Raw genomic sequence first — 25,854 nt, 5'->3', positions numbered from 1 at the left:
AAACAATGATAATCCATATCAGAAAACAAATATATTAATATAAATCGTGATTCTCAAGCTGAACAAATATTATTGCTACTTAAGAGCTCTACCTTACAAACATGCATGCATCTATATATTGACTTCAGTGGAACTATTCACATGGGTCAAGCTATTTATGATTTAATGCAGGATTAGGCCCTAATTTGCTAAACATTTGCAGATAAGAGACTAAATACATTATCAACAAGAATCAAATATAACATGATTAAAATTAAACATTACAGCTGAAAGGAATTAAAAACTCACAGTAGAAGGTAGTTCTGGCTCAGGAGGTGTGGGAACTCTCCGATACTTTTCTTCCATGGTTGCTTTATAATCTTTTAAAGCCCGGTCAATTCTGAAGTATAGGTTATAGTTGGAAATAGTTTAAAAAGCTTTTACACAATATTTAAAAAATAACATAATACAGTCATTTTAAAGTGCTGCAAATTCCTTTTTCATATTTACCAACTATTCCAACTCTATAGAGTAAGACTCTCCAACTCGCTCTCTCTTCTCTTCTATAGTGAGATATCCATATCTTAATCACAGTTAAAAGAAAATATTGTGTGTGTGTGTGCGCATGTGTATATATATATATATATACGTACACACACGGGACTTTCACTAGAACGTGGGATTTGGGATCCATGCGTGATACTGCGTTAACATGGGGACCTGAGTTATAGCAGGGACCACGTTAAAATGAATTGCAATTAAAGTAATTAAATTTGAGATCCATGACCGTGACATATGTGAATTCGAGCTATATAGACGCGCGTTCTAGTGAGGGTCCGGTGTATATATATGACTGAATGAAGTGAGGTTCCTGAGGAAGTCTAATTGTATTATTTAAATATGTTAAGAAGCAAAAAACATGCTCTTCTTTTTACTGCATGAATTTATAAATTGAAAAATAAATAACTAAAATAATTAAATGGCCATTAGAAGAGTTTAGATGACTGGTATTGGCCTGTCATGTTGACCTTAGCAATCAAAACATTGCACCTCATTCTGCTTAATGTGAGTACACTGTACATTAACAAGTGAACATATATATACAGGTTTCGGAGTGGTAGCCATGTTAGTCTGTATCAGAAAAAACAATGAGGAGTCCTTGTGGCACTGGGAGACTAATAAATTTATTTGGGCATAAGCTTTCATGAGCTAGAACCCACTTCATCAGATGCATGGAGTGGAAAATACAGGAGCAGGAAAATGCATGGAGTGGAAAATACAGGAAAAGATGGCAGCTGCCTTACCAAGTGTGAGATCAGTATAATGAGACAATTTAATTAACAGTAGGATACCAATGGAAGAAAAATAACTTTGAAGTGGGCCACTCTCATTACCACTACAAAACAGTTGAGAAGAAGGTGTGAATAACAGTAGGGGGAAATTAGTATGGGGGAAATTAAGTTTAGGTTTTGTAATGACCCAACCACTCCCAGTCTTTATTCAGGCCTAATTTGATGGTGTCCAGTTTGCAAATTAATTTCAGCTATGCAGTTTCATGTTGGAGTCTGTTTTTGAAGTTTTTGTTGTTGAAGAATTGCCACTTTTATGTCTGTTATTGATTGACCAGGGAGATTAAAGTGTTCTCCTACTGGTTTTTGAATGGTTTTGAATCAGGGGCTCATTCACCTGCACATCTATCATCACCTGCACATATGCCATCATGTGCCAGCAATGCCCCTCTGCCATGTACACTGGTCAAACCAGACAGTCTGTACACAAGAATAAATGGACACAAATCTGACATCAGGAATTATAACATTCAAAAACCAGTAAGCCGGCACAGTGAGTTTGTTAGCAGTAGACATATGGTTCAGGAGACGTATCCTAGTAGAACAGTTCAAGAAAAATAGTCAGTCACTATTAGACTCACTGGCAATAAGTTTGAAGTTAAAATTAAAATTTAATATTTCCACCTAATGTATTCTTTGTTTGATTAATGTTGCATCATAGTGTATTCAACATCAAGAGTGTGTTTTTCTTAATTCTCATGTATTGGTATCACATAATTGCCCATCTAGTTTACAAATTAAAAGTCAAAATAGCAATAACATATTTGATTACAGCTAGCAATCCCATTCTTAACATACATGACAGAACAAGGTCATTTTAGAGATTATATGACATGTTTGAAATAAACCTGTCTTCCGCATTTTAAATTTAAAATATTTTATTTAACATTCATAAGTGTATCTATCAAAATTTCTAAATATACGTACAATACTAAAAAAAAATCACAATTTAGAAGAGACCATTTAAAAAAAATTACACATCATCTGAAAATTAATAATCTATTATTGCTCAAGATTATTTAAAATTGAAAAAGATGAAAGAGGAAAAAACTGATTGTTGTCCATTTTTTCCAGTTTCTTTACATTAAGTATTTGACAGCTGTTTTACTGTTTCCCTGTGTGGGGTTTTCACAAATCAAAAAGGAAAAAATCATTTTACAAAGTAGAAAATATGATTATAAAATCCACAAACATTGGCAAGGGGACTCAGGGACAAGTGCAGTAACTGAAACTATTTTGAATTTCTTTTTAAAACTGGCTAAGTTTCAGGTTTATAGTGTCCCTTTAAACAAATCAAAGGTATCATCTTCTCTTTCTCAACAGTACATTTACACTTAACAAGAGTGGAATTAATAATATTTTAAACTATTCACACAATGTACAGTCTAAGGATAGGTATCAATATTTAAGCAGAACTTCCTACTGATGGTATGATTATGATTATGTAATTCTCTTGTAACATAGCTGCAAATAGTGTATCTTAGGCCATCAATGACACTAAATATGTGAGGATCATAACTGACCTTATTTAAGGAGAATCAATTTAACAAGACAATTTAATATCATACTTCAAGAGATCCTTCTCAGCCTATCAGAATGCACGTCAGCAGTCATTTTATTGTATAATAAATTATCATTGTGACATAGTTAACATTCCGAGCATTCCAAGTGGCCTCACTCTGCCACTACAGATATTAGTGGAAAATCAGAATTTGGTTTCAGATGTTAAGAACTAAAAATGCAGGAGTTTAATTTTGTATTTGTTAAGCTTGTATTGTGATAGACCAGGCGTCGGCAACCTCTGGCACATGGCTTGCCAGGGTAAGCAGCCTGGCAGGCCGGGCCAGTTTGTTTACCTGTTGCATTGACAGGTTCGGCTGGAAGCTGCGGCCTGCACATCCCTCGGCCCATGCAGCTTCCTGCCGCCCCCATTGGCCTGGGATAGCAAACTGCGGTCAGTGGGAGCCACAGTCGGCCGAATCTGCCGATGCAGTAAACAAACTGGCCCAGCCCACCAAGGAGCCATGTGCCAGAGGTTGCTGACCCCTGTGATAGACTGAAAAACATGCAGGGCAGGTTATCTTGCTCTCTGCTTGTAAAGCACCATGTAAATGTATGGCTTTGTATAACTGATTTTATAGTTATTAATAAAAATACCATTGCCTCTTTTCCTCAGTACTAATCCAATTCCCTTGTGCTAAACTACTCTTAGGCCTTGATCCTGCAATCTGACTTTAAGCCAGTGCTTAATTCCACTGAAATCAATAGGACACTAAACTAATGCAGGAATTCCCCCTGCATGGACCAGACTGTAAAATCCAGGCCTTATTTTATCTATTTAGGAATTGAATTATTTCCAAAGAAAACAAGGGGGGGGGGATATTTCTTAACTATAGTCTGAGTAAAAAGAAAAATGTTTCAAAATGTGAACAGGTATATGCATGCAGTGCATAAAGATATTGCATGACTCTTACTTTTAAGAGAGATGCATTAGGGTTATCCATACAACTGAGTACCCTCACTACATTTCACCAACATGGCTCCAATCCTACAAAGACTTACACAGGTGCTTAACTTTAAACATTGAATTGACATCAATGGGACTCACATGCTAAGTAAGATAAGCATGTGCTAAAGCCATTGCTAGACTGAGGCCTTAGTCTCCATTCAATCATCTTGAGGCAATTATGTACTTTGTCTATGTTTCTTAACCCTATAGATTTAGGTTAGATTGCTTCCTTTGCACTGCTTTATCTTTGATCAAGCAAGCAAACACACACACTTCCAATGCCCAACACTACTCCCAGGGTAACCTGACAGATGCGTTCTTAGCCCACATCATCCTTGCATTTATACCAACAGAGCAATCATACATCCTTAAAAACTTGCAGAAAAAGAAATATAGTAATTTAAAAGATAGTTGCAATAAATAAATTTCAAAAAAACCTTAGCAATAGATTTCCATGTTAATTTAGTTACAGTCAGATCTACAAAAATTACATGAAATTACTCTTTCTAATGTTTTTGTAAATGCTTTTTCATACATAGGACTTGTAAAGCATTATTTGTGTATAATATTAATGTATGTAGATCTATGAATAGGGCTCCATGTCTGTCATGAAGGTCACAGAAGTCACAGATTCCATGACTTTCCGTGATCTCCATGACTTCTGCAGCGGCCAGTGTGGCTGACCCCAGGGCCAGCTGCTCAGGTAGCGCCAGGGCCAGCCACACCAGCTGCTGCTAGAGTGGCCCTGAGGACTACCCGAGCAGCAGCTGCTGCAGCTGGCCCCAGGGATCGCCCAAGCAGCGGCCAGTGCGGCTGGAACCGGGGACCGCCCGAGCAGTGATCCTTGGGGCAGCCATAGCAGCCGCTGTCAGCGGCCCCCAGCAGCAGTCCCAGGGTGGCTGGAACAGCTGCTGTTGGCAGACCCCAGCAGCAGTCCCAGGGCAGCTGGAGCAGCAGAGGTCAGCAGTACCCGGCAGCAGTCCTGGGGCACTGGAGCAGCTGCCAGTCAGCAGCAGCCCTAGGCAGCTAGTGCTGTGGACCCCTCCCTAGCAGCGACCCCTCCCTCCCAAGATTTAGTCTGGGGTATTTACAGTATAAGTACTGGCGATGAATTTTTGTTTATTGTCTGTGATATAGGTGATGAATTTTTGTCACAGGCGATGAATTTTTGTTTATTGCTTGTGACCTGTCCATAACTTTAATTAAAAATACCCGTGACTAAATCATAGCCTTATCTATGAACCACCACAACAGGTGCACTCCTTTGAGACAATGCAAATCACTAAACCTAGAACAAAACATGCAAGAGCTGGGGCCAGAGCTTTCTCTATTGCAAGGACCCAGCTACAGAACAATCTTCTAGAGGAGCTGAAGTGAATCCAGAGTCTATCCATCTTTAGTTAACATTGCAAAGCCTTCTTTTTTGAGAAAACCTTTCCATCGTAACTGACACTCATTCCTAATCCTTTCCCTTCACAAAGAAAACCTCTAAAGCTACCCCCGAGTTTTGATCCTGTAAAGGGAAAAGTGTCAGTGAGACTCCGTGACATCATTAGGGACCTTGCTATTGATTTTATATGGAAGACACTTTGATGGTAATGGGTGGCAGCATAAAACTCGAAGAAAAAAAGATTGTTAAAACCTCTCAGTTGCCTAGGAATGCAGTGATCCTTTAATCTGAATCTGAACATCACTTATTGGTTGAATTATATGAAACTCACACTATCTGATTAAGCGTCTTTTGCTGTTCCTTGAATCTTCGGTATTTCAATAGTTTATTGTGTGATGAGGATGACACACCAGCTGTTGATGACATAGGTAAAAGTATAGGTGGTAAATGATTGTTCCAATCCTCTTTATCAGTGGGTAGTGTCAATCTGTTTGACAATGACATCTAAATGCACAAGAAAACAAGAAAAATTTAATAGATTACTATATTAAATTGTACTTGCATGAGAAATAGAAAGGGTTAGTCACAATAATTTCCATGATCTAGACACCAAAGCAACATAGGCTTCTACAATGGAAAGACAGGCGCTGATTCCATGAGTGCTCCAAGGTTGGAGCATCCATGGGAAAAAAATAGCAGGCGCTTAGCACTCACCAGCAGCCAAGCACCCTCCCAACCTCCCGTACCTCCTGACCACCGACGGCCCCGCCGATCAACTCCTCCCACTCCCTTCCAGAGTCTCCCACCCGCCGTGAATCAGCTGTTCCATGGCATGCAGGAGGCACTGGGAGGAAGGGAAAGGAGCAGGGACGGGGCGTACTTGGCAGAGGGGGTGGAATGGCATGGGAAAAGGAGTAGCGGGGGCATGGCAGGGCCTTGGGGGAAGAGGTGGAGTTGGGGCAGGGCCTGTGGCTGAGCAGGAGCTGAAAAACTGGAAGCCAATGCCTGTGACTGGAAAAACACTATACTGTATGTACTTAAATTCCAAATTACAAAGGGATATTTAGGGCTTTATTCAGTCCTTGGTTCTTACAAAAGAAAATAACTGGAAATGGTGAATGTGACTCTAAATGCTACATGAACAACTTGACATACTATTATTTTTGTCTCAACCAATCTGTAAGTGAAAATCTTGGTTTTGGGCAAGGTTTCCAGATAAGGGCTTCTAGTAAATATGGTAGACCTGACTCATCTCTGGCTTTTGCTGGTGGCCCTGCTTTTCATTCTGTCCTTCAGGTTTCCAACTTGTCAGCTACATCTCTGGATTTTCATGACCGGGCATCAACATTTTTTTCACTCTCTCCTGAATAGGCAGAGTGATGCTGGTAAACTAGGTCACATCAGGGCCACAGCCCAGTTAACTTGTGTGTTAGTATCAAAAGCAACTGTTAGATATAAGAATGTATTCAGGACAATTTACTTGCTATTAGGATAGAGCAAAGTAATTGCTGAATGTATACTGGTGTATTCAGATGTTTAAACCTCATGACAGCTAATAGGTCATTACTGTATTATATTCCTGTTATAACATAAAAGCAAACATTTACTGTAACTAAATTACCTATCAAAGAAATCTTTGTGAAATGCTAATGAAGAACATAAGGACTTTAACAGAAAATGCTAATTTCAAAGCAAATGATCATTCTGTGTGATGATCCAGGGCAAAGACTCTGAATGCCTTCCTTACTATCAGTCATCAAAGAAAAAGCCCATGTGAGAACAGACACTGTCAGCTGGCTTACAGTGTAAAGGAGCTGTAAATATGAATTCATGAAAAGATCCTTAATCTCCGGACTGCTAGTATTCTAACGGGGCAGAAAAACTAAACAAGAAGACAGAGATCCCCAGAGTTAATCTGAATAGTCATGGAAAAAACTTTTGGGAAACTGGCAGTTTATTAATCACTACCACCATTTGAAATTACAAACTGTGATTTACCTGTAATTATATTTTACCTGTTTTAAACTCTCATTCTTTTTTCTTAACTAACAAACCTATAGTTAGTTTGCTACAGAATTGGCTGCCAGTGTTGTCTTTGATGTAAGATCGGGAGTACCAGTTGATTTGGGGTAAGTGACTGGTGTTCTGGGACTGGGAGAAATCTGACAGGGTGTTCTTTGGTGCTCCTGCTATGGTCAGAAAACAGAAGGGATTTGTAAAGTTCCTCAAATATCAAATTGGCTGCCTGACAATCAAATTTCACTGTATCATCCATCAAGAAAACCTGTGTGCTAAAATTTCTAATTTAGAGCTTAATAATGTGATGAATACAGTGGTGCGAATTGTGAATTTCCTTGTTGCTCCACCTGCTTTGACTCTTAGACAGTTTCAAGCACTACTAGATTAGATGGACGGTGCTTATAACAACATTCCACTTCACAGCAACATTTGGTGGCTAAGTCGTGCCAAGGTTTTGGTGCGCTTTGTAAACTGTTTTGATGCAATCAAGGCCTTTTTGTCGGAAAAAGGACAAAACTACCCTGAACTGGATGACGACAAATGGCTGTGTAAGCTCAGGTTTCTAACTGACACTACTGTTCACCTAAACGAACTCAACCTCTGTCTCCAGGGTGCAGGGGAAACCGTTTTGGATCTTTATGAAACCTGAAGGTATTTGTTGTAAAACTAGCAGTTTTTTCTCGGGATATTCGAACTTCGACTTTCCGCTACTTCCAACACATAAAAGAGCTATCGACATGTTACACTGTCAGTGTCGATGAGATTGGAATGTATATGCAAGAACTGGAATAAGAATTTTCTGACAGATTTCAAGATTTCCAGAGATTTGGCCCAATGCTTTCTTTTCTAATTAAACCTGAAAAGTTCAACAAAAGCGACTTGGATTTGTCTGTAATTCAGTGGATGGGCGTTGAAGATTTCAAAATGCAGCCCATTCAGTTAAAAGGCTCAGAACTGTGGGCATCAAAGTTTGGAGATCTGCAGAGTGCACTTGAAACTACTGAGAGAGATCCTGGGGTCTGTATTCTGACCTGCTGGATGTCCCTACCAGTGAAATTTAACTGTTTGAAGAAAATCGTGTTTGCAATGCTTTCAGCATTTGTATCCACATACTTGTGTGAACCGGTACATTCACACATGAAATCTGTCCTCGGTCCCTCTCAGAGCCAGTTAACAACTCATCACTCAGAAGCCTGTGTGCAGCTTAAAGTATCCAAATACGTGCCAGACACTGGAAAACTCAGCAAGGAAAAGCAAAGCCAAGGATCCCACTAAACTGACAGGATCTGCATTTTAATTAAATTTTAAATGAAGCTTCTTAAACATTTTAAAAACCTTATTTACTTTACACACAACAATAGTTTAGTTATATAATATAGAATTATAGAGACAGACCTTCTAAAAATGTTAAAATATATTACTGGCATGCAAAACCTTAAATTAAAGTGAATAAATGAAGACTTGGCACACCACTTCTGAAAGGTTGCCGACCCCTGGTCTAAAAGATACCATCAGATATGCTTAATTTTGCAGTTCTCAAACTGTGGATTTTTGTCTCCAGAAATAACATGCTTGTTAACAGCAAAAATGTTTTTAAATAAATAAATAAATAATTTATAGAGGTGAGAAATAACAGACCTCAACCCTATTGTCCCTCTGCAAATTTGTGTACACAGAGTCAATCCCTTATCTCTTTCTAAAAGTGCAAAGTTGCAAAAAGTTCAATAAATAGAAGATTGTTGGCACCAGAATAGATCTGGACAAAAGAATAAGTCTGGAGATAAATGTGAGAAGGGAGGGACAAGTAATAGAAACAAAAGTGAAACTGTTTTGAGCAGCATATTCCAGAAGTCTTGAGATCTTTCTGAATGTAGCCTTCATTGATTTGAGATCTATCATACCATTCTTTCATTAGAAGGGAAAACCTATAATGGCAGCAGGCCGTAAAAGAGACCCAGTTTGGGAATAAGAACCATTCAAGAAATATATGTTTGCTGATGATGTTTTAAAGAAAGTCACACCAATGAACTGGTGGAAGTCACTTAAGCACTTGGATTCAGAGACTAATGAAGTAATAATCTCACTTTTAACAGCAGTATCTTCTTCTTCCAGTGTAGAAAGAATATTTTCTTCCCTTGGACTAATTCATTCCAAATTGAGAAATTGTTTGGGACCTGAAAAAGCAGGAAAGCTTGTTTTTATTTTCCAGATTATGAACAAACAGGAAAATGAAGGTGAAGATGGCTGAGTTAGTTGCATAAGCCAATATTTTAAGTAAGTATCTCATGTTGACCTGGCTGACATAGTTGATTTAATTTTTGTTTCTTTTTTAAATATTTTATTTAACTATTCTAGTTAAAAACAATTTTAACAAAAAAGAAACCTGATTAAAAAAAACTTGAATGTTTAACTACATTCAAAAATTCATATGCTTGTTTTGTTAAAATATTATATGTTTGCTGTTGAAGAAAAGAATCCAGAATACATAATGTTGTTTTAGTTAATAAAACAATGTAAATGTCTGTCTGGTGATGTTCTCTTCCTAATATAGCATGGCAAGAAAATCCTCCAAATATTAATGATTAACCTGTTAAATTGGAGATCATTCACCTCCCAATTACTTCATAAATATCTGCTTCAATTACCTTTGGTAAATGAAATAACCAATTATTCATTTTCTGATATAGCTGTAAAACGAATCTGAAAAGTTTTGAAAATAAATCACTTAAAAATGTGTAGTGTGTACCTTCTAAAAATGAAAATGTATCTGAGTTGTGAAGAATATGTATTAAGGTTATAACAACCAACAAGAATGCACTTTTATGTAGAAATCCATGATTAAACGGAGTCTTCCTGACTAGTGAATTAAATCATGATTTACATCAATTTGATTTAAATCATATCCACTCTGCTTGAAAGAGACTAACTGCAGATTTATGCAGTTTTTCAGAGGATATCATTACCTGGTTGTAATGGACTATTTTTCCAAGTACCTAGAAATAACATACTAGGAAGACATAACATGTCACAGTGAGTCTATTACTTGTGAGAACCTGAAGTGCACTTTTGCTCTCTTTGGTATTCTGGACCAACTATTGACAGACAACAAACCACAATTTACTGCAGAAGAGTTTAAGTCATTCCAAATGAAATATAATTTGGACCATATTACTAGCAGCCCACATTTGCACAAGTGAAAGAGAAGGCTGAAAGACCTGTACAGACAGCCCCAAAAAAACTCTACAGCAGGAAGATCCATTCCTTGCTCTTCTGAACTACAGATCAACACCGATAACAGCTACTGGATGTAGTCCAGCACAACTCCTGACAATTCAGAAGACAATTCAGAACTACTGTTTCAACTCTGGGAAAGAACCTATCTCCAAGGTGGCCATACATGAAGATAGTACCAAAATAAAAAGCCAAAAAGAACTTATGACACTTTTATAATAGATGTCAGTTAGAGAACTGCCTGGCATAGAACCTGGTGACTGTCGCACCTGATGAAGGAAAAAAATGGACAACTCCAGCTGCTGTAAAGAATTCATCACCCAACTCATACATGATGAAACCAGCTATGGAGAGTTCAACAGAAACTACAGACATCTTCAGTTTGTGCCTCAGAACGATCAACAGAGCAAACTGTACAGGTGGTAGATGCAGAACAAGAAGATGATGACTCAAAGATTCCATACCGACCACAGCCCGTCATTGCAACTAGTGGATGATCAAATTGTTTGGGTTGTGTAATTAGAAATGATTCAGAGACAGTACAATTCAGAGATATTTAACAGACTGAGCTATACTGAACTTTAAAGATAGCAGAAGAGTGTAAATTTTGTAAATGGTAGGAACGTAAAACTTAAAAGTGGGGAAAAAGAATGTTAAACTACATTCTACAGTTCAGCCACTATGTGGCGCCATATACAATATACCTTACTGAAGCTCACACCTGCAGTTCCTGACAATGTATGATTAAATGATCTTATAGTGACGCATCCTTGGTGTATTTCTCTGAGAAGGAAGCTCTGTAGGCACTGGCAGTCCATATCTGGTATATGAGGTTGACATGCAACCTACTGTGTACAAGGTGTACATGACATCTGCCAATACTGATGTTTACTTACACAAACGTAGACTATTTATTTTCTTTTTTTAGCAAGTAAATTCAAAAGACAGGAAGACGGACAGGCAGACGCTAACTAGCTTCCTTGGAACTGGTTGTGCCGCTGCCTCAGCATATCTAATTCATGCCAGCCTAAGAGCAAAAGTGAGGGTCCTGAATTCTGATGCTCTGCTTCTACACACGTGCCTGTCAGCACCATGCCAACTTTGCTTGTATGTTATACTTTTCTCCAGTCCTTTGTTTTTTACCCACTTTTAGATTGTAAACTGTTCAAGGCATGGACTCTGTCTTCTCATTTGTGCCTATACAAAACTAATCACACACACACACACTGCTGGCCTCACAATGAAAATCAGGCTATACATAGTTAAACAATATATGCTGCAATATTTTGAAGTCAGGGGATCCAGTGTAATTGGTTTACCAGTCTGCACATTTAATGCCCATTTTGCATACTCTACAGCCTTGTGCTCCACAATTTACAGAGCATGCAAAATCTAAAATAGAGTATAAACAGGTGGCAAGAGTCTGCTGATCCACTGTTAGCGCACAGCATAAAATTGACTGAAATTCTGCTGGTTCACTGTACCAGATGTCTGATTAACTTCATCCAAGCTATAAAGCAGTGGCTCTCAACCTTTCCAGACTACAGTACCCCTTTCAGGCATCTGATTTGTCTTAGTACCCCCAAGTTTCACCTCAGTTTAAAACTACTTGCTTACAAAACCAGACATAAAAATACAGAAGGGTCACAGCATGGTAGTACTGAAAAATTGCTTACTTTCTCATTTTTACCATGTAATCATAAAACAAATAATTGGAATTTAAATATTGTACTTACATTTTCAGTGGATAGTATATAGAGTAGTATAAACAAGTCATTGCCTGTACAAAATTTTAGTTTTTACTGACTTTGCTAGTGCTTTTTATGTAGCATATTGTAAAACCAGGCAAATATCTAGATCAGTTGATGTACCCCCTAGAAGACCTGGGCATACCCCCAGGGGTTCATGTACCCCTGGTTGAGAACCACTGCTATAAAGGATGTGAAAGTGGCTCTTTAGGGAGAAGAAATTAAGACACAGGAGGTCCTAGAGATAAACCCTGGGGAAAGCAAAACTCAGAGACACAGATTAGACTGCGCTTTATGTTGTAAAAAAACAAAGCCAAGCCACAGGATGGTGATGGGTGAATTTGGACAGTAACTCCAGGGCTAAGTGTTCTAACCAGGATAGGGAAGAGACTCAAGCTATGGAGAGGAGGAGAAACAACTCTGATGACATGAATACAGCATTAGGATTTCACTGCAGGATGAAGCAGTAAAAGAAGCTAGACTAGAATGGAGTAAGCTCTTGGGCAGGCACAAATTCAGCCTTAAAAGCAGAATTGGAAATGCAGAAAGTTATCATCAAAGCACATTGATATAAAACCAACGTCCCCTATTCCCCTCTCACGTTTCCCCCATATAAAAGTCTGTAACAGCCCCTGTCCCCTGCCACGGGGAAGGCAGCACGGCCCCCTCATTTACTGCTGCCCCAGCGCCAGGCCCTGGGGAGGGCAGCACCGCCTGTCACAGCCCCTCACCCGCTCCCTGCCGGGAGGGTGGCACAGCCGAGGAAGGAGGAGGTGGTCCTGTCCCTCCCCCTCCTCACCTCGCTCCGCTGCCTGGGCCCCAGAAGAGGCCGGGGGCTCGTTGTCCCTACAGGGACAAACGGGACCAGAGCGGGCCCCGGCGATTGCAGCAGCGGCGGCTGCTCCTCGCTCCTCCGAAGGCCGCGCTCGCTGCCAGGATCAACAACGCGGTTGCCATGGCGACAAGTGCAGGGCCGTTCCCTCAGTGGTGGCCCGAGAGTAGAGAGCGAGCGGCCTCCCCCTTTAGCCAGCGGCAGCTCGCGTCGTGCTTGTTACCGGAGCCGGGCGTGGGGGGCGGTGAGGGGAGAGGCCATGAGAGACGCCGGGGGAGCGGAATCAGACGTGCGCCAGCTGTGACTTTGTTGCTAAACACGTGCATACAGAATGTGCCAGCTCCATGCAAATTATTGGGATTCAGCATCTTCGTCCAACCCCTAAGTTTGCAGCTACTTCAGGCGATCCCATGCCTGCAAAGCCCCTTTATGCCTAAAGAACGAGGAGTACTTGTAGCACCTAAGGCCTGGTCTACACTGTGGGGGGGGGGGGGAGAATCGATCTAAGATGCACAACTTCAGTTATGCTAGTCGCGTAGCTGAAGTCTAAGTATCTTAGTTCAACTTACCTGGCCGTCCTCACGGCGGTGAGTCGACTACTGCAGCTCCCCCGTCAATTCCGCTTACTACTCCTGCTGAGGTGGAGTACGGGCGTTGATTCGGGGATCGATTTACACAATAAATTGATCACTGATAGAACGATTACTACCTACCGATCCGGCGGGTAGTGTTAACGTAGCCTTAGAGACTAACAAATTTATTTGGGCATAAGCTTTCGTGGGCTAAAACCCACTTCATCAGATGCATGCAGTGCAGATGCATGTAGAAGCCCTCTACACCAACATTCCACACAAAGATGGACTACAAGCTACCAGGAACAATATCCCCGATAATGTCACATTTGCATACTGGACACCATTAAATTAGGCTTGAATAAAAACTATGTCCCCATGCTAATTTTTCCCCTACTGTTACTCACATCTTCTTGGAAACTGTCTGAAATGGGCCATCCTAATTATCACTACAAGTTTTTTTTCCTGCTGATAATAGCCCACCTTAATTGATTAGTCTCATTAGAGTTGGTATGGCAACTCCCATTTTTTCACGTTCTCTGTGTATGTATATATCTTCCTACTGTATTTTCCACTGCATGCATCCGATGAAGTGTTTTTTAGCCTACGAAAGCTTATGCCCAAATAAATTTGTAAGTCTCTAAGGTGACTCCTCATTCTTTTTGCTGATACAGACTAACATGACTACCACTCTGAAATCTGTCTTTATGCCTAAAGATTCTTAAATAAGCCTCACCTAGAGAGAGAACAACCTGTGTACAGCCTTCTGTGCTCTACTCGTTTCACTATTGTTGAGTCTCCGGGGGATGTACTTACACCTCTGTGTCCTACATACACAAATACTGTGATTTTACGTAATTCAGTTGATTTCACAACATATTCAACTCTGTTCAGACAAATAAGTGTCAATGCACTCAGACTGGAGTATATAGTAGAGATGTTCACTAATGATTAAACTGACAAAGAGAATGTACCTTTTCCATACAAGTGTGAATGTATTAAATAATCATTAAGAACCAAAATATTAGATATCTGGGTCCCAAAATACTAGGAGTCTGAAAATGATTTTCACGCACTCTTGATATCATTCATAGGACAAGGGCTTTAACTCTATTTAAACAGTTTAATTTTAGGACCTGATCTTGCCAATATTTAAGCATGCAAGCCCAAATACTGCAATGAACTGCATGACTAGATCCCTAAAGCTAACACAGATGCTAGGGATGAGGTTTCACTTAATGCTGAATCAGGACTTTATATGGGTATTGAGAGTTTTTCAGCTTTGCATTACAATATATTACTACTAACTCTAATAAAATACATAATCAACTTTATTTTTATTCAGAGAAGAAGGATGATCCAGTGGCTAGGGTGCTAACCTGGGACTTAGAAAAGCCAGGTTCAGTTTCATGCTCTGCCACAGTCCTATTGCATGACCATGGTCAAACCACTTAAACCTGGTTTACACTTAAAGGTTCTGCCAGAATATGTGGTTAGAAGCACGAAAAAAAATCTAACCAAAATAGCTATGCCAGTAAAAGCCCTAGAGCAGATTGTTAAACTGGCAAAAAAAGTCTTTATTTTATTTAGGAAATTGGTAAAAGTTATACAGGCAAACCCTTTCTAGTGCAGACAAGGCATAAGTCTCTGTTGCAGATCCTCAAAGGTATTTAGTCACCTAATTCCCATTGACCAATGGGAATTAGCTACCTAAATACCTTTGAGGACCTGTGCCTCAGTTTCCTATCAATACAATAGGGATAACAATACTGGATCATTGTGAGGATAAATTAATAAAAAAAGAAAGATTGTGGGGTTGCTATATAACTACAACAGATAGTTGTTCTTACTACTAACTTCCCCAGTAAAGTTAACAAAACCACAAACTAGACCTTTGATCTAGGGAAGTGATGAAACTTACCAAGGACCCACTATAATAACAACAGTCATATCTAGTTCTTATACTGCTTTTCATCATTAGATCTTAGAGCACTTTACCAAGAAGCTCAGGATCATTCTCTCCTATTTTACAAATAGAGAAACTGAGGCACAGAGAAGTGAAATGACTTACCTAAGGTCTTCTTGACCTTCCAATGCCTCCCTATGAGCAGACTTTAATGATCACACAGAGGAAGCTACAGGACTGAGGTCTTAGTCATAATTATGAATAGTTAAATTCAATATTATAAATGACTAACACTTTTCTAAAATGGCTTTTTATCTTTTGTTCAATAAACATGAAACATTCTGAACCAGATTTAAGTAGAAAATAAATCCAAACCTCAGGCATCAATGACATGTATAGTGTGTTACGCTAAAGAATGCTTTATAAAAATCTGAATTTTTCCAGGAGACAAGTCTTACTCTTTTCACATCTCACTTATTTCAGAGAGTGAATCCCTTCTTGCGGGTTCGTTTTAGGAAGTGTTCAACGGCTCTCCCTCGGGGGTGCAGGATTTTGCTGTTAATATCAGAGATACTTAGTGTTTATTAACCTACTTCATCCAAACTGTCCCAGCTGCTTAGCCCTGGAAAAGGAAACTGAAGAGAACTGATAACAGGCCCAGAGCTCAGTAAGACCTGATATCTCGGGAAGAGAGAAGAGGCAATTTCCTGGAAAGCTTCAAAAGACACTGATTATTTTCTCCAAGGAAACCACCTAGATAGGTCTCTGAGAGCTACAAAAGGGAGCCTATGACCCCAGACTGCCTGTTCCCACCCGACCTCCAGCCCCGATACATGCTAAGCAGGAGCAACACTAGGTGTTTCTCACTTCCCACGCGCTTTACTAGAGACAACTTTCTACAGGAAGTAAATAGTTAGCACTTCCGGCCTGTGCTCACGACCGCCTCCAATCACAAATGCATTTCCCCTACTTGGGCCGCCCCCTTCGTCATTTCCGGTATCTGACCACAGCAGTACCCATCAGCACTTGGGACGCGCAGCTCAGCTAAGCAGTTTTTGCCGGGGCGCGGGTTTCCGGGCAATTGCAAGCGAATGTGCTGTCACCAATGTGAGGCTGCCTGGCGCGCGGCCCGGAGCCGGAACGCAGCGGCTGCTGATGAATGGTAGATGCCGGGCTGGCTGGTTCATGTGGAGCCTTCTGTGGGGGGAGCTACGAGCCGCTGCCGGCCCGAGGAGGCTCCTCTGCCGATCAGCCGCTTTCCTTAGCAGCGGCGACGCGGTTTCCCCCGGCCCTGCCCGCGGAGCCCCGCCTGGCCACATGGAGCGGGCTGTGGTGCGCTGCGTCCCGTCGGAGCCGAAGATGAGCCTGTGGTTCGTGCTGTGTGACGGGAGCGCCAAGCACATGCAGCGGGACCAGACGGAGCCGCTAGGCCGGGCCTTGGCCCGCATCGCCACCAACGCCGGCAAGGGCCACGCCAAGGCGGCCAAGAAGAGCAAGAAAGCTCGGGCGGAGGCGGGGCCGGCCGGGGAGCCGGTGGCTACGGCGCCGCTCGCCGTGCGCCTCTTCTCGCGGGACGGGGAGTCGGTGGCTGAAGACGTGTCCAATGCCGAGGCCTGGCAGGACGGCGCCGTGCTGCAGATCGGCGAAGTCAAGTACCAGGTAGAGCGGAACCCGCCCTCAGTCACCGAGCTCCATCTGCCCCGCTCGCTGCTCGCCGGCTTCCCCGTCTGCCCCAAGATCCACACCGAATTCGGCGCGCCCCAGCACTGTCTCTTCCGCTGGTACCGGGAGCAGCCAGGGGGCGGCGGGGACGAGCCCTCCCCGGGGGGCACCGTCTGGGTAGAAGCCCCCGTCAGGGACCGCGTCTTCACGCCGACCAACGCGCACATCGGACTGCGCCTCAAGCTCCAATGCACCCCGGGCAACAGCCAGCAGCGCTACGGGCTCCCCCGAGAGGTGGAGAGCAGTGGCCCCGTGGAGGCCGGGCCTGGCGCCTGTACCTTCGACTCCCGGCACCTCTACACCAAGAAGGTGTCTGGGGAAGGCTTAATCCGCACGGTCTCCTACAATGTTCTGGCTGACATCTATGCTCAGACGGAGCACTCGCGGACCGTGCTCTACCCCTACTGCGCGCCCTACGCACTGGAGCTCGATTACCGGCAGAACCTGCTCAAGAAGGAGCTGGCTGGCTACAGCGCTGACCTCATCTGCTTGCAGGAGGTGGATAAGTCTGTCTTCGCTGATAGCTTGGCCCCGGCGCTGGACGCCTTCGGCCTCGAAGGGCTCTTCAGGATCAAGGAGAAGCAGCATGAAGGCTTAGCTACTTTCTACCGCAGGGATAAGTTCACCTTGCTTAGCGAGCATGATATTGCCTTCAATGAGGCCCTGGTCTCCGACCCACTGCACAAGGAGCTGCGGGACAAGCTAGCCCCCTACCCCTTAGCCCAGGAGAATGTTCTGCAGAGATCCTCAGTGTTGCAGGTACCAGCCGCTTGTACAGCAGCTCTGCGTCACAAGTTGGGTGTGTCCAACCCCCAGGAAGTCAGGCTGTCACTGTCACTGTTCAGGAGGAGGGTGGCTATTGGACTACTGGTAGAAGGAAAAAGAAGGGACAGAGCAGCAATAGAGTAAAAGCTTCTCAGGCAGGCAGAGCTGTGATTGTGAGCAGGGAAGGAACCATAGGCTGTGTGTACACTACAGCCGGGATCAATGCTCTGAGATTGATCCATTAGCAGGTCTAGTGAAGACCTGCCAAATGAACAGCAGATCGTTCTTCAGTCGACCCCTGTACTCCACCTCTGATGAGAAGAGTAAGGTCGACAGGAGAGTTTCCCCTGTTGACCTCCCCCCGGACAGTAACTCGACCTAAAGTACATCTACTCCAGCTACGTTATTCAAGTAGCTGAAGTTGCGTAGCATAGGTCGACTTACTGTGGTAGTGTAGACATAGCCATAGAGTCAGTCTATGCTGGAGCAAGCCCTTATCAACATTATATGGGAAATTTGATCTAAGCTACGCACTTTGAGTTATGTTAATAGCATAACTCAAATTGATGTAGCTTAGATCTACTTACCGTGGGGTCCACGCTATGCGATGACAACGGGAGTGTCCCCCAGCTCTTCTCAATCCAGTGGAATACAGGAGTCAATCTTCACTAAACTCATTAAATCAACTGCCGATGCATTGATTGCTGTTCGTGGATCCCCCAGTAAGTGTAGTCAAGCCCTAAGTCAGGTTGGCAACCCCTGGCAAGTGGCTCTCCAGGGTAAATACCCAGGCGGGCTGGGCCAGTTTGTTTACCTGCTGTGTCGGCTGGTTCGGCTGATCACGGCTCCCAGTGGCCGCGGTTCACCGTCCCAGGCCAATGGGGTGGGAGGAAGCCATGGCCAGTACGTCCCTCAGCCCGCAGCGCTTTCCGCCGCCCCCATTGGCCTGGGATGGCGAACCGTGGCCAGTGGGAGCCGCAGTCTGCCGAACCTGCCGATGCGGCAGGTAAACTGGCCCGGCCCACCAGGGTTCTTACCCTGGCGAGCAGCGTGCCAGAGGTAGCCGACCCCTGCCCTAAGTTATGGAGGGTTTTGAGAATTAGGCAGAATCTCACACTACTTAATGTGTAAAACAAGGAAATGTGTTTTAATAGGTGGCAGTGTCGCAGTCTGTGTCATTCAGTTGCCGTTCGCCCAACTGCGGGGTCAGTGTCAGTTCCTTTCCCCTGATTTCTGCCCTTTAGAATGTGATCTTGATAAAAATGTGATTGTGTCAATTTTAAATGATGTATTCATTTTCCTTGGTTTCTTTCTGTCTTCAACCCATTTTAAAGTGAATTCTTAATTGTGATATACCAGAACATTGGAGTGTGTCAGATCTTCTAAAATATCAGATCTAATTTTAGTTTTGAAAATATTTTTATTCTAATTTTTAATAAATTTTGAGGCATTGGCTATCTTATTTTGCAACACTGTAGACATACAAGTGGGGTGTGCATGTGAAATACTGACTGTGTGTTAGTGACATTAAAAAAATTAAGGCCCCCATCCTGCAGATATTTATGCACGTGCTTAACTATTCATGTTTGTAGACCCATTGACTACTCTCAAAGTTAAGCATCCACATTAGTGTTTGCAAGATCATGGCCCATGTTAGAAATCCCAGTAACTGTCATGGAGGCTTGTGGCAGTGACAAATATAATCTCATTTACAAGGCTTGAAAAATCTACTTACGCCAAGGGCCAGTGTGAGTAGGAAACTTTCCCTGGTGCTTGATAGCAATCTAAACTTTCTTGTTTAAAAAAATTAACTTCCCAAACTAGTGCAGTGGTGACTTCCATAGTGCAGAGAAAAAACTGCAGTGTTCTTTCTGCAGAAGGGTGGAAGAATGGAGAAGGAAAAAACTTGGGAAAAGCTACACCAAGATCTTTTACAGGAAAGACAGTGAAATGCAGAAAAAAAAGTATAGCAAAAACAAGAGATTTGATGGGCAGGGCTGGTAAAATAGTATTTGGCAAATACATTAATTTTGCTGGTATTTGTCAAATGACTTATTTTACAAACACTTATTTTACTAGTTCTAGAACTGCTAAAGTACTATAATTTTCATGGGTCATGGCCTTTTGTGGAGGAGAAATGTTATAATGGCATGTGTAGCTAGTATACATGGGCTATTTCCTGTCAGGTACACTTTTTTCAAAACCTGTTTATTTTGAATGTTAGTCAAATATTATAAGCAATGTGCAGAAAGAGATGTATAAAAATGGGAATTGTCACCAAGGTACAAGCTGATTAATCACTAATAATGCATAATTCTTGATGGGCTCATAGAGGTGTGTAAAGCATATTCTGATTTAACATTTTGTAAAAGTGTGCTGTTTCATGCAGGTTTCAGTTCTTCAGTCTAGAAATGATCCTTCGAGGAAGATTTGTATAGCCAATACTCATCTGTACTGGCATCCAAAAGGTAACTTAACTGATGTTGTATACAAGTATGTAATATTAGCTAGATTTAGTAGCATTTTTCCTACACAACTAGAATTTCCATTTCACACTTTTCTGAATGGAAGGATTTCTCCCTACTTCTTATAATTCCTCACCTTTGCTTAGTTCATTCCTTCTCAAAATGGGATCTTTAACTGCTACACCAACCTGATTGGAGGATTGTGTTATATCATTATAGAATGTAGTCTTGCTTGCTTAGGAATGTTCAGAATATATCTGAAGCAAAGATTAACGTATTCTGCATTCCACCCCCAATCTGTAATTCTCTAATATAGATGGGTTTACAGAGTGTGGCTCCCTCTGTCCTCAATGTAACTGATGGAGCCATGTTGTCGTATTGACAGCAGAGGAAGCAAATTGGGCCTCTCAAACCATGTCTCCCTTCTAGGCCCAAAAACTAAGAGTGGAGATTACCTCTGTTTCTTGGTGTTCCTAAAAGGTGTAGGGGCAGAAAAAAGCCCCTGAGATGGTAGGGGGAAGCCAGTTGTCCATTAGGCCAGGGGATTAACTGAAGAACTGAGAAAGGGTGAAAAAGGCCCCTGCTCAATCCTTAGCAAAGAAGTTATTTGGTTTCTCTAGATCAGAGGTCGGTAACCTTTCAGAAGTGGTGTGCCGAGTCTTCATTTATTCACTATAATTTAAGGTCTCACATGCCAGTAATACATTTTAACGTTTTTAGAAGGTCTCTGTCTATAAGTCTATAATATATAACTTAACTCTTGTTGTATGTAAAGTAAATAAGGTTCTTAAAATGTTTAAGAAGCTTCATTTAAAATTAAATTAAAATGCAGAGCCTCCCAAACTGGTGGCCAGGACCCGGGTAGTGTGAGTGCCACTGAAAATCGGCATGCGTGCCATAGGTTGCCTACCCCTGCTCTAGATTCACTCTTACTTGGGAGGGAAAATTGCAGGGGTATGTTTAAAGGTGCACAGTCCCTACAATCATGCACTGAAGTCAAAGTCTTGCTAACGGTTTTAAAATGTATATTGCCGCAAACTATCAGTCAGCAGTAGTTTATAAAACTCATTTGAAACTACTGAATAAATAGAATATTTAATTATCATGCTTTTATGTTCATAGGTGGAAACATCCGTCTCATCCAAATTGCTGTAGCTTTGTCTCACATTAGGCATGTTGCATGTGATCTATATCCTGGCATACCTGTCATATTCTGCGGTGATTTTAATAGTACACCTTCAACTGGAATGTATAGTTTTATCAACAGTGGCAATATTGCTGAGGATCATGAAGACTGGGTCTCTAATGGAGAAGAGGAAAGATGCAATATGTCTCTAACTCATCCTTTCAAACTGCAAAGTGCTTGTGGAGAACCTGCTTATACAAATTATGTTGGTGGGTTTCATGGATGCCTGGACTACATTTTCATTGACATAAATGCTTTAGAGGTTGAACAAGTAATTCCATTGCCAAGTCATGAAGAAGTTACCACCCATCAGGCCTTGCCAAGTGTCTCTCATCCCTCTGACCATATAGCATTAATATGTGATTTAAAGTGGAAATAAAATTAACATTTGCATGACATTTGTTCCAGGCCTTTAAACAAGGAATATGTTTACTTTAGGGGAACTTAACTTGTATCCCGGCTTGTATGTAACTTTATAAAGACAGAAGCTAGACTGATTATTGGAAAACAGTTCACATGCCTGTCATTTCGATTATAAATTTCTGGTTGAGTGTTTTGTCTGACTGTTCATAACATTTGCATGACATAGCTTCTCCATTCCCGTTTCCTACATTAATAGGAAGTCCAAATATATTTAAAACAGATGGGGATGTTTTAAAAAAAAGAAAAAAGTTAGATTATCATACCTTTTTATAGGTGTTTTTAACTGATTAAGAGATTATTTTGTTACAGATGTATGAATAATCTAATTTCTATAAAAGTACACATGAACGGAACCCTGTTTATATAATTCAGAATAGGCTATAAAAGAGGGTAAGCAAATGACTTGTGTTGAATGAAATCAGAACTACTTTCAGTGCAGGACAAGTGTCACCACCTTCTTCTTAAATACTCAAAAATATAAATTTATTCATTAAGCATTCCTGGTGCTTCTCTAGGCTTTAGCGAGCTGCATGTTCAGAGTACTTCTACTTTTTTTGACAAGATACTTTCTGACCAGATACCAATATCTGAATAAGACGTGTACAATCAATTAAATTTTAGGATTAAATGGTTTTGGGAACAGTTTCTTTGCCCACTTAATGTATTTGTAGCCACTGAAAGGCTCTTTAAAATAAAAGAAAAAATCAGATTTTAAGACCGGTTGTTGATTATTGTAAAACAGTATCAAGTTTACTAAAAATAAAAATGTAAGAACTAAATTTACTTTTGAGTATTGATTCCTGCTGTTATCTAATCTTATATCTACCATTAGAAAACATACTAAAAGTTTTAGGTCAGTTTCCTAACAGTTTGGATGGGAAGAAGCTTTTTAAATTTTACTTGCCAGTTTTTGATTTGCAGGAAAGCATTAGTTTCTTCTGGAGAACAATTTCTTCTTGGTTTGGGGGGAGGGGAAGAAAATAACACTTCACATAAGTAATATGTATCTAATTCTTTGGGTGAAAATGCTTAAAGGTGACTTGCAAAGATTTTTAAAAGTTGGATTTGCTCTATTTTTTCCTGTTATAAAGGAGGCCTACTTGCTCACACTTTTCAATTTAGCAATATCAAATCTAGTCTTTCTTAGAGAATATTTGGGATGCCTAAGGATTTACATCTCCAATTATATTATTGTGGTAATATACCTATCTCCTAGAACTGGAAGGGACCTTGAAAGGTCATTGAGTCCAGCCCTGTGCCTTCACTTAGCAGGACCAAGTACTGATTTTTGCCCCAGATCCCTAAACGGCCCCCTCAAGCATTGAGCTCACAACCCTGGGTTTAGCAGGCCAATGTTCAAACCACTGAGCTATCCCTCCCCTTCCCTTAATGGAAATAGTTAATTATTTAAACATCTACTACCCACGGCTTCCTTTCTCCAAAATGTTGGTCATGGAAACTGAAAAGATTCTGCAAACAAAAGATTTATACAGTTTTACTAACGCTCCTTGTTTCAGTTGATAACTTTCCCTTAACTCCAGATATTATTGTCCTCATTTGACTAGTTTTCTGGTTATTAGTGCCTTCCAGGGCAAAACAAGCTCTGAATGTCTAACGCTTAAAAATCAAGTAGGATTCTCACCCCTATCCACAATGAAAAGGCACATATCATGCAGATAGGAACACTAGAAATGCATTAGAAGAGTGTGGCTTCCTCATAGTGCAAAAGTGGCTTCCTCATAGTGCAAAAGTTAAACTGAATATTTAAAATGAAAAAATGTACTAAACTGAAAACTATGGGGATGCACAGACTTAGGACATCCAAAAAAACCTTACCTAACTCTGCTCCTGTTGCTTGACCCAAGGAACAACCAAACAGTGCAAACTAATCTGACACTCAAACAAAGTCCATACGTATACCTCATAATAACAATAAATACAGTGGTAGCATTTTCATAGTACTATACATGCTGATATGGGCAATTGTTCCATGGTGTTTTCAAAAATGTGATATGTGACCCTTTGATGAGCTGAACCCTTATTTATGTGACAGTTGTACCAGTCAAACTAGTATGGGGGTCTAAGTATTGCCACTCTCCTTGGCACTGCATGGGTTGTAGAGGTTCCTCACAGGGTAGGTGGCTGCTGCTAGGTAAGGATAGGGACTGAAGCTGTTACAGCCTCCATGGTGGGAGAGAGTAGAAAGAACAGGCCAGGAGAGGAACTCCTTTCTCTCACCAAGAGAAATGGGAGGAAAGTCCTAGGGCCAAAGGCCCAAGCACATGGACTGTTACCTCTCCCTGGACACACCATTAGAATGGAGCCTTCCCCCTTGTGACTGGTGCTGGCTATGGGAGTAGAGACGGACACTGCTGCTGCCGGAACAGCCAGCAGCAAACTTTCACTTTCCAGCCCTCAGAGCCTTTTCTGGTGTCAGAAGTGACTTCCTGGAACTCTTCCATTGAGGGGAAGAGAGATGATGCTTAGAAGGGAATTGGTGCAGCAGGACTAAGCTGAGGGGCTGGAGTTCACTGTTGACAGACACCTATGGGTAGGAGGATGGTGGGGAAATATGGGTTAAGAGGGTTGCTGACCATGGAAAATTAACACCCACTGTACATTACTACTATGAGCACACTACTGGTGTGGATTATTGTGGGATGTTACTATAACTTATAACCTGCTGCTCTCAATTTGTTTTCATTTGTTGCATTTTATATTTAGATTGTAAGTGCTTGAGTAGGGAGTGTTTGTGAAGCTTTTGGGTGCTCAAAAATAAGTGATGAAAGATCATTTTGAGTCAGACTAATGTACATATGTAAAAACAACATGCCATAGGTACATGTTTCTACCACCCTGCTTACCAACTATGTATCCATTGCACCTTGCATGTAAGATATTTTGATTAAAGATGTTTTCTGATAAGGACTTTGAGTCTTAAATCATGTATTTTACCTGTGATGGTGAGGAACTCTGGGGCAAAAGGCTTTTTATTCTTGTACATATTTGTCTAGAGTAGTTCTCTTTCTGCCTGCCTATTCTCCAGTGTGGCCTATATCTTTGTGGTTCAGAATCATATAGCCAGTTCACCATAGTTTACACGTACAAACTAGCAAAACTGCATTGTCTCTATATATCTCCCTGCCGTTTGTAGCTTTTGCAAGCAAGCTACCTGGGGGGCCTCTGACTTAATAGATTTGTGAACTCACCATCTCTGGTAACTAGTGTCATGGAAAAATATTTATGTATTTCTAACTCAATGCAGTGTAGACAGAAGTAGAGCCACTGCCACATGGTCTGTCAGCTCTTCTGTCTACCAGCAAGAAGCCTTCCATGGTCATGGACCACAGTTGGATAAGTTCTGAAGTAATTACATAAGAACGGCCGTACCGGGTCAGACCAAAGGTCCATCTAGCCCAGTATCTGTCTACCGAAAGTGGCCAATGCCAGGTGCCCCAGAGGGAGTGAACCTAACAGGCAATGATCAAATGATCACTCTCCTGCCATCCACCTCCATCCTCTGACAAACAGAGGCTAGGGACATCATTCTTTACCCATCCTGGCTAATAGCCATTTATGGACTTCACCACCATGAATTTATCCAGTTTTCTTTTAAAAATTGCAATATGTGGATGCTCTTGCTTGCTTTGGGAAAAAGTAGTGCTGAATGAAACACATGATTGTGAATAATTATTGAGAGGAAGATATTTTATGTTGGTTTCACAAAGTTCTGTACAGCCATTCAGCAACTTTATCAG

At 41.4% G+C, this 25,854-nt stretch overlaps 2 protein-coding genes across 7 annotated transcripts in view; one reads left to right on the top strand and one right to left on the bottom strand.

Annotated features, from left to right (window-relative positions):
- The window catches only part of DNAH12 (dynein axonemal heavy chain 12), a 159,719-nt gene extending 146,507 nt beyond the window's left edge, over positions 1-13,212 (bottom strand). For 4 of the 6 annotated variants that reach the window (XM_050958412.1, XM_050958415.1, XM_050958416.1 and 1 more), the window contains exons 1-3: positions 13,025-13,212; positions 5,559-5,731; positions 289-379 (exon numbers count right to left, since the gene is read on the bottom strand). In XM_050958412.1, coding sequence (XP_050814369.1) covers positions 289-379; positions 5,559-5,731 — 264 coding nt within the window. In that variant the 5' untranslated portion in view covers positions 13,025-13,212. Of the gene's footprint in view, positions 1-288; positions 380-5,558; positions 5,732-9,330; positions 9,421-13,024 lie in introns of all 6 variants that reach the window. The other 2 variants (XM_050958411.1, XM_050958410.1) reach the window with 2 other exon arrangements.
- Positions 13,213-16,568: 3,356 nt separating this feature from the next.
- On the top strand, positions 16,569-22,873 carry PDE12 (phosphodiesterase 12). Its single transcript, XM_050958461.1, has 3 exons — positions 16,569-18,016; positions 20,412-20,490; positions 21,610-22,873. Exons 1-3 carry the CDS (start codon positions 16,691-16,693, stop codon positions 22,050-22,052), a joined length of 1,848 nt encoding a protein of 615 aa, XP_050814418.1. The 5' UTR covers positions 16,569-16,690; the 3' UTR covers positions 22,053-22,873.
- Positions 22,874-25,854: the final 2,981 nt, after the last annotated feature.

This window comes from Gopherus flavomarginatus, chromosome 6 (genome assembly GCF_025201925.1).
Source record: "Gopherus flavomarginatus isolate rGopFla2 chromosome 6, rGopFla2.mat.asm, whole genome shotgun sequence".
NCBI lineage: Eukaryota > Metazoa > Chordata > Testudines > Testudinidae > Gopherus > Gopherus flavomarginatus.
This window is presented reverse-complemented; position numbering and strand designations above follow the sequence as displayed.

What these genes read in the sequence shown, in the direction of transcription:
- PDE12 (XM_050958461.1), top strand. Translation starts at nt 16,691, where the DNA reads ATGAATGGTAGATGCCGGGCTGGCTGGTTCATGTGGAGCCTTCTGTGG. An exon ending in AGAGATCCTCAGTGTTGCAG is followed by an intron (nt 18,017 to 20,411) that starts GTACCAGCCGCT and finishes TGTTTCATGCAG; the next exon opens with GTTTCAGTTCTTCAGTCTAG. An exon ending in TCTGTACTGGCATCCAAAAG is followed by an intron (nt 20,491 to 21,609) that starts GTAACTTAACTG and finishes TTATGTTCATAG; the next exon opens with GTGGAAACATCCGTCTCATC.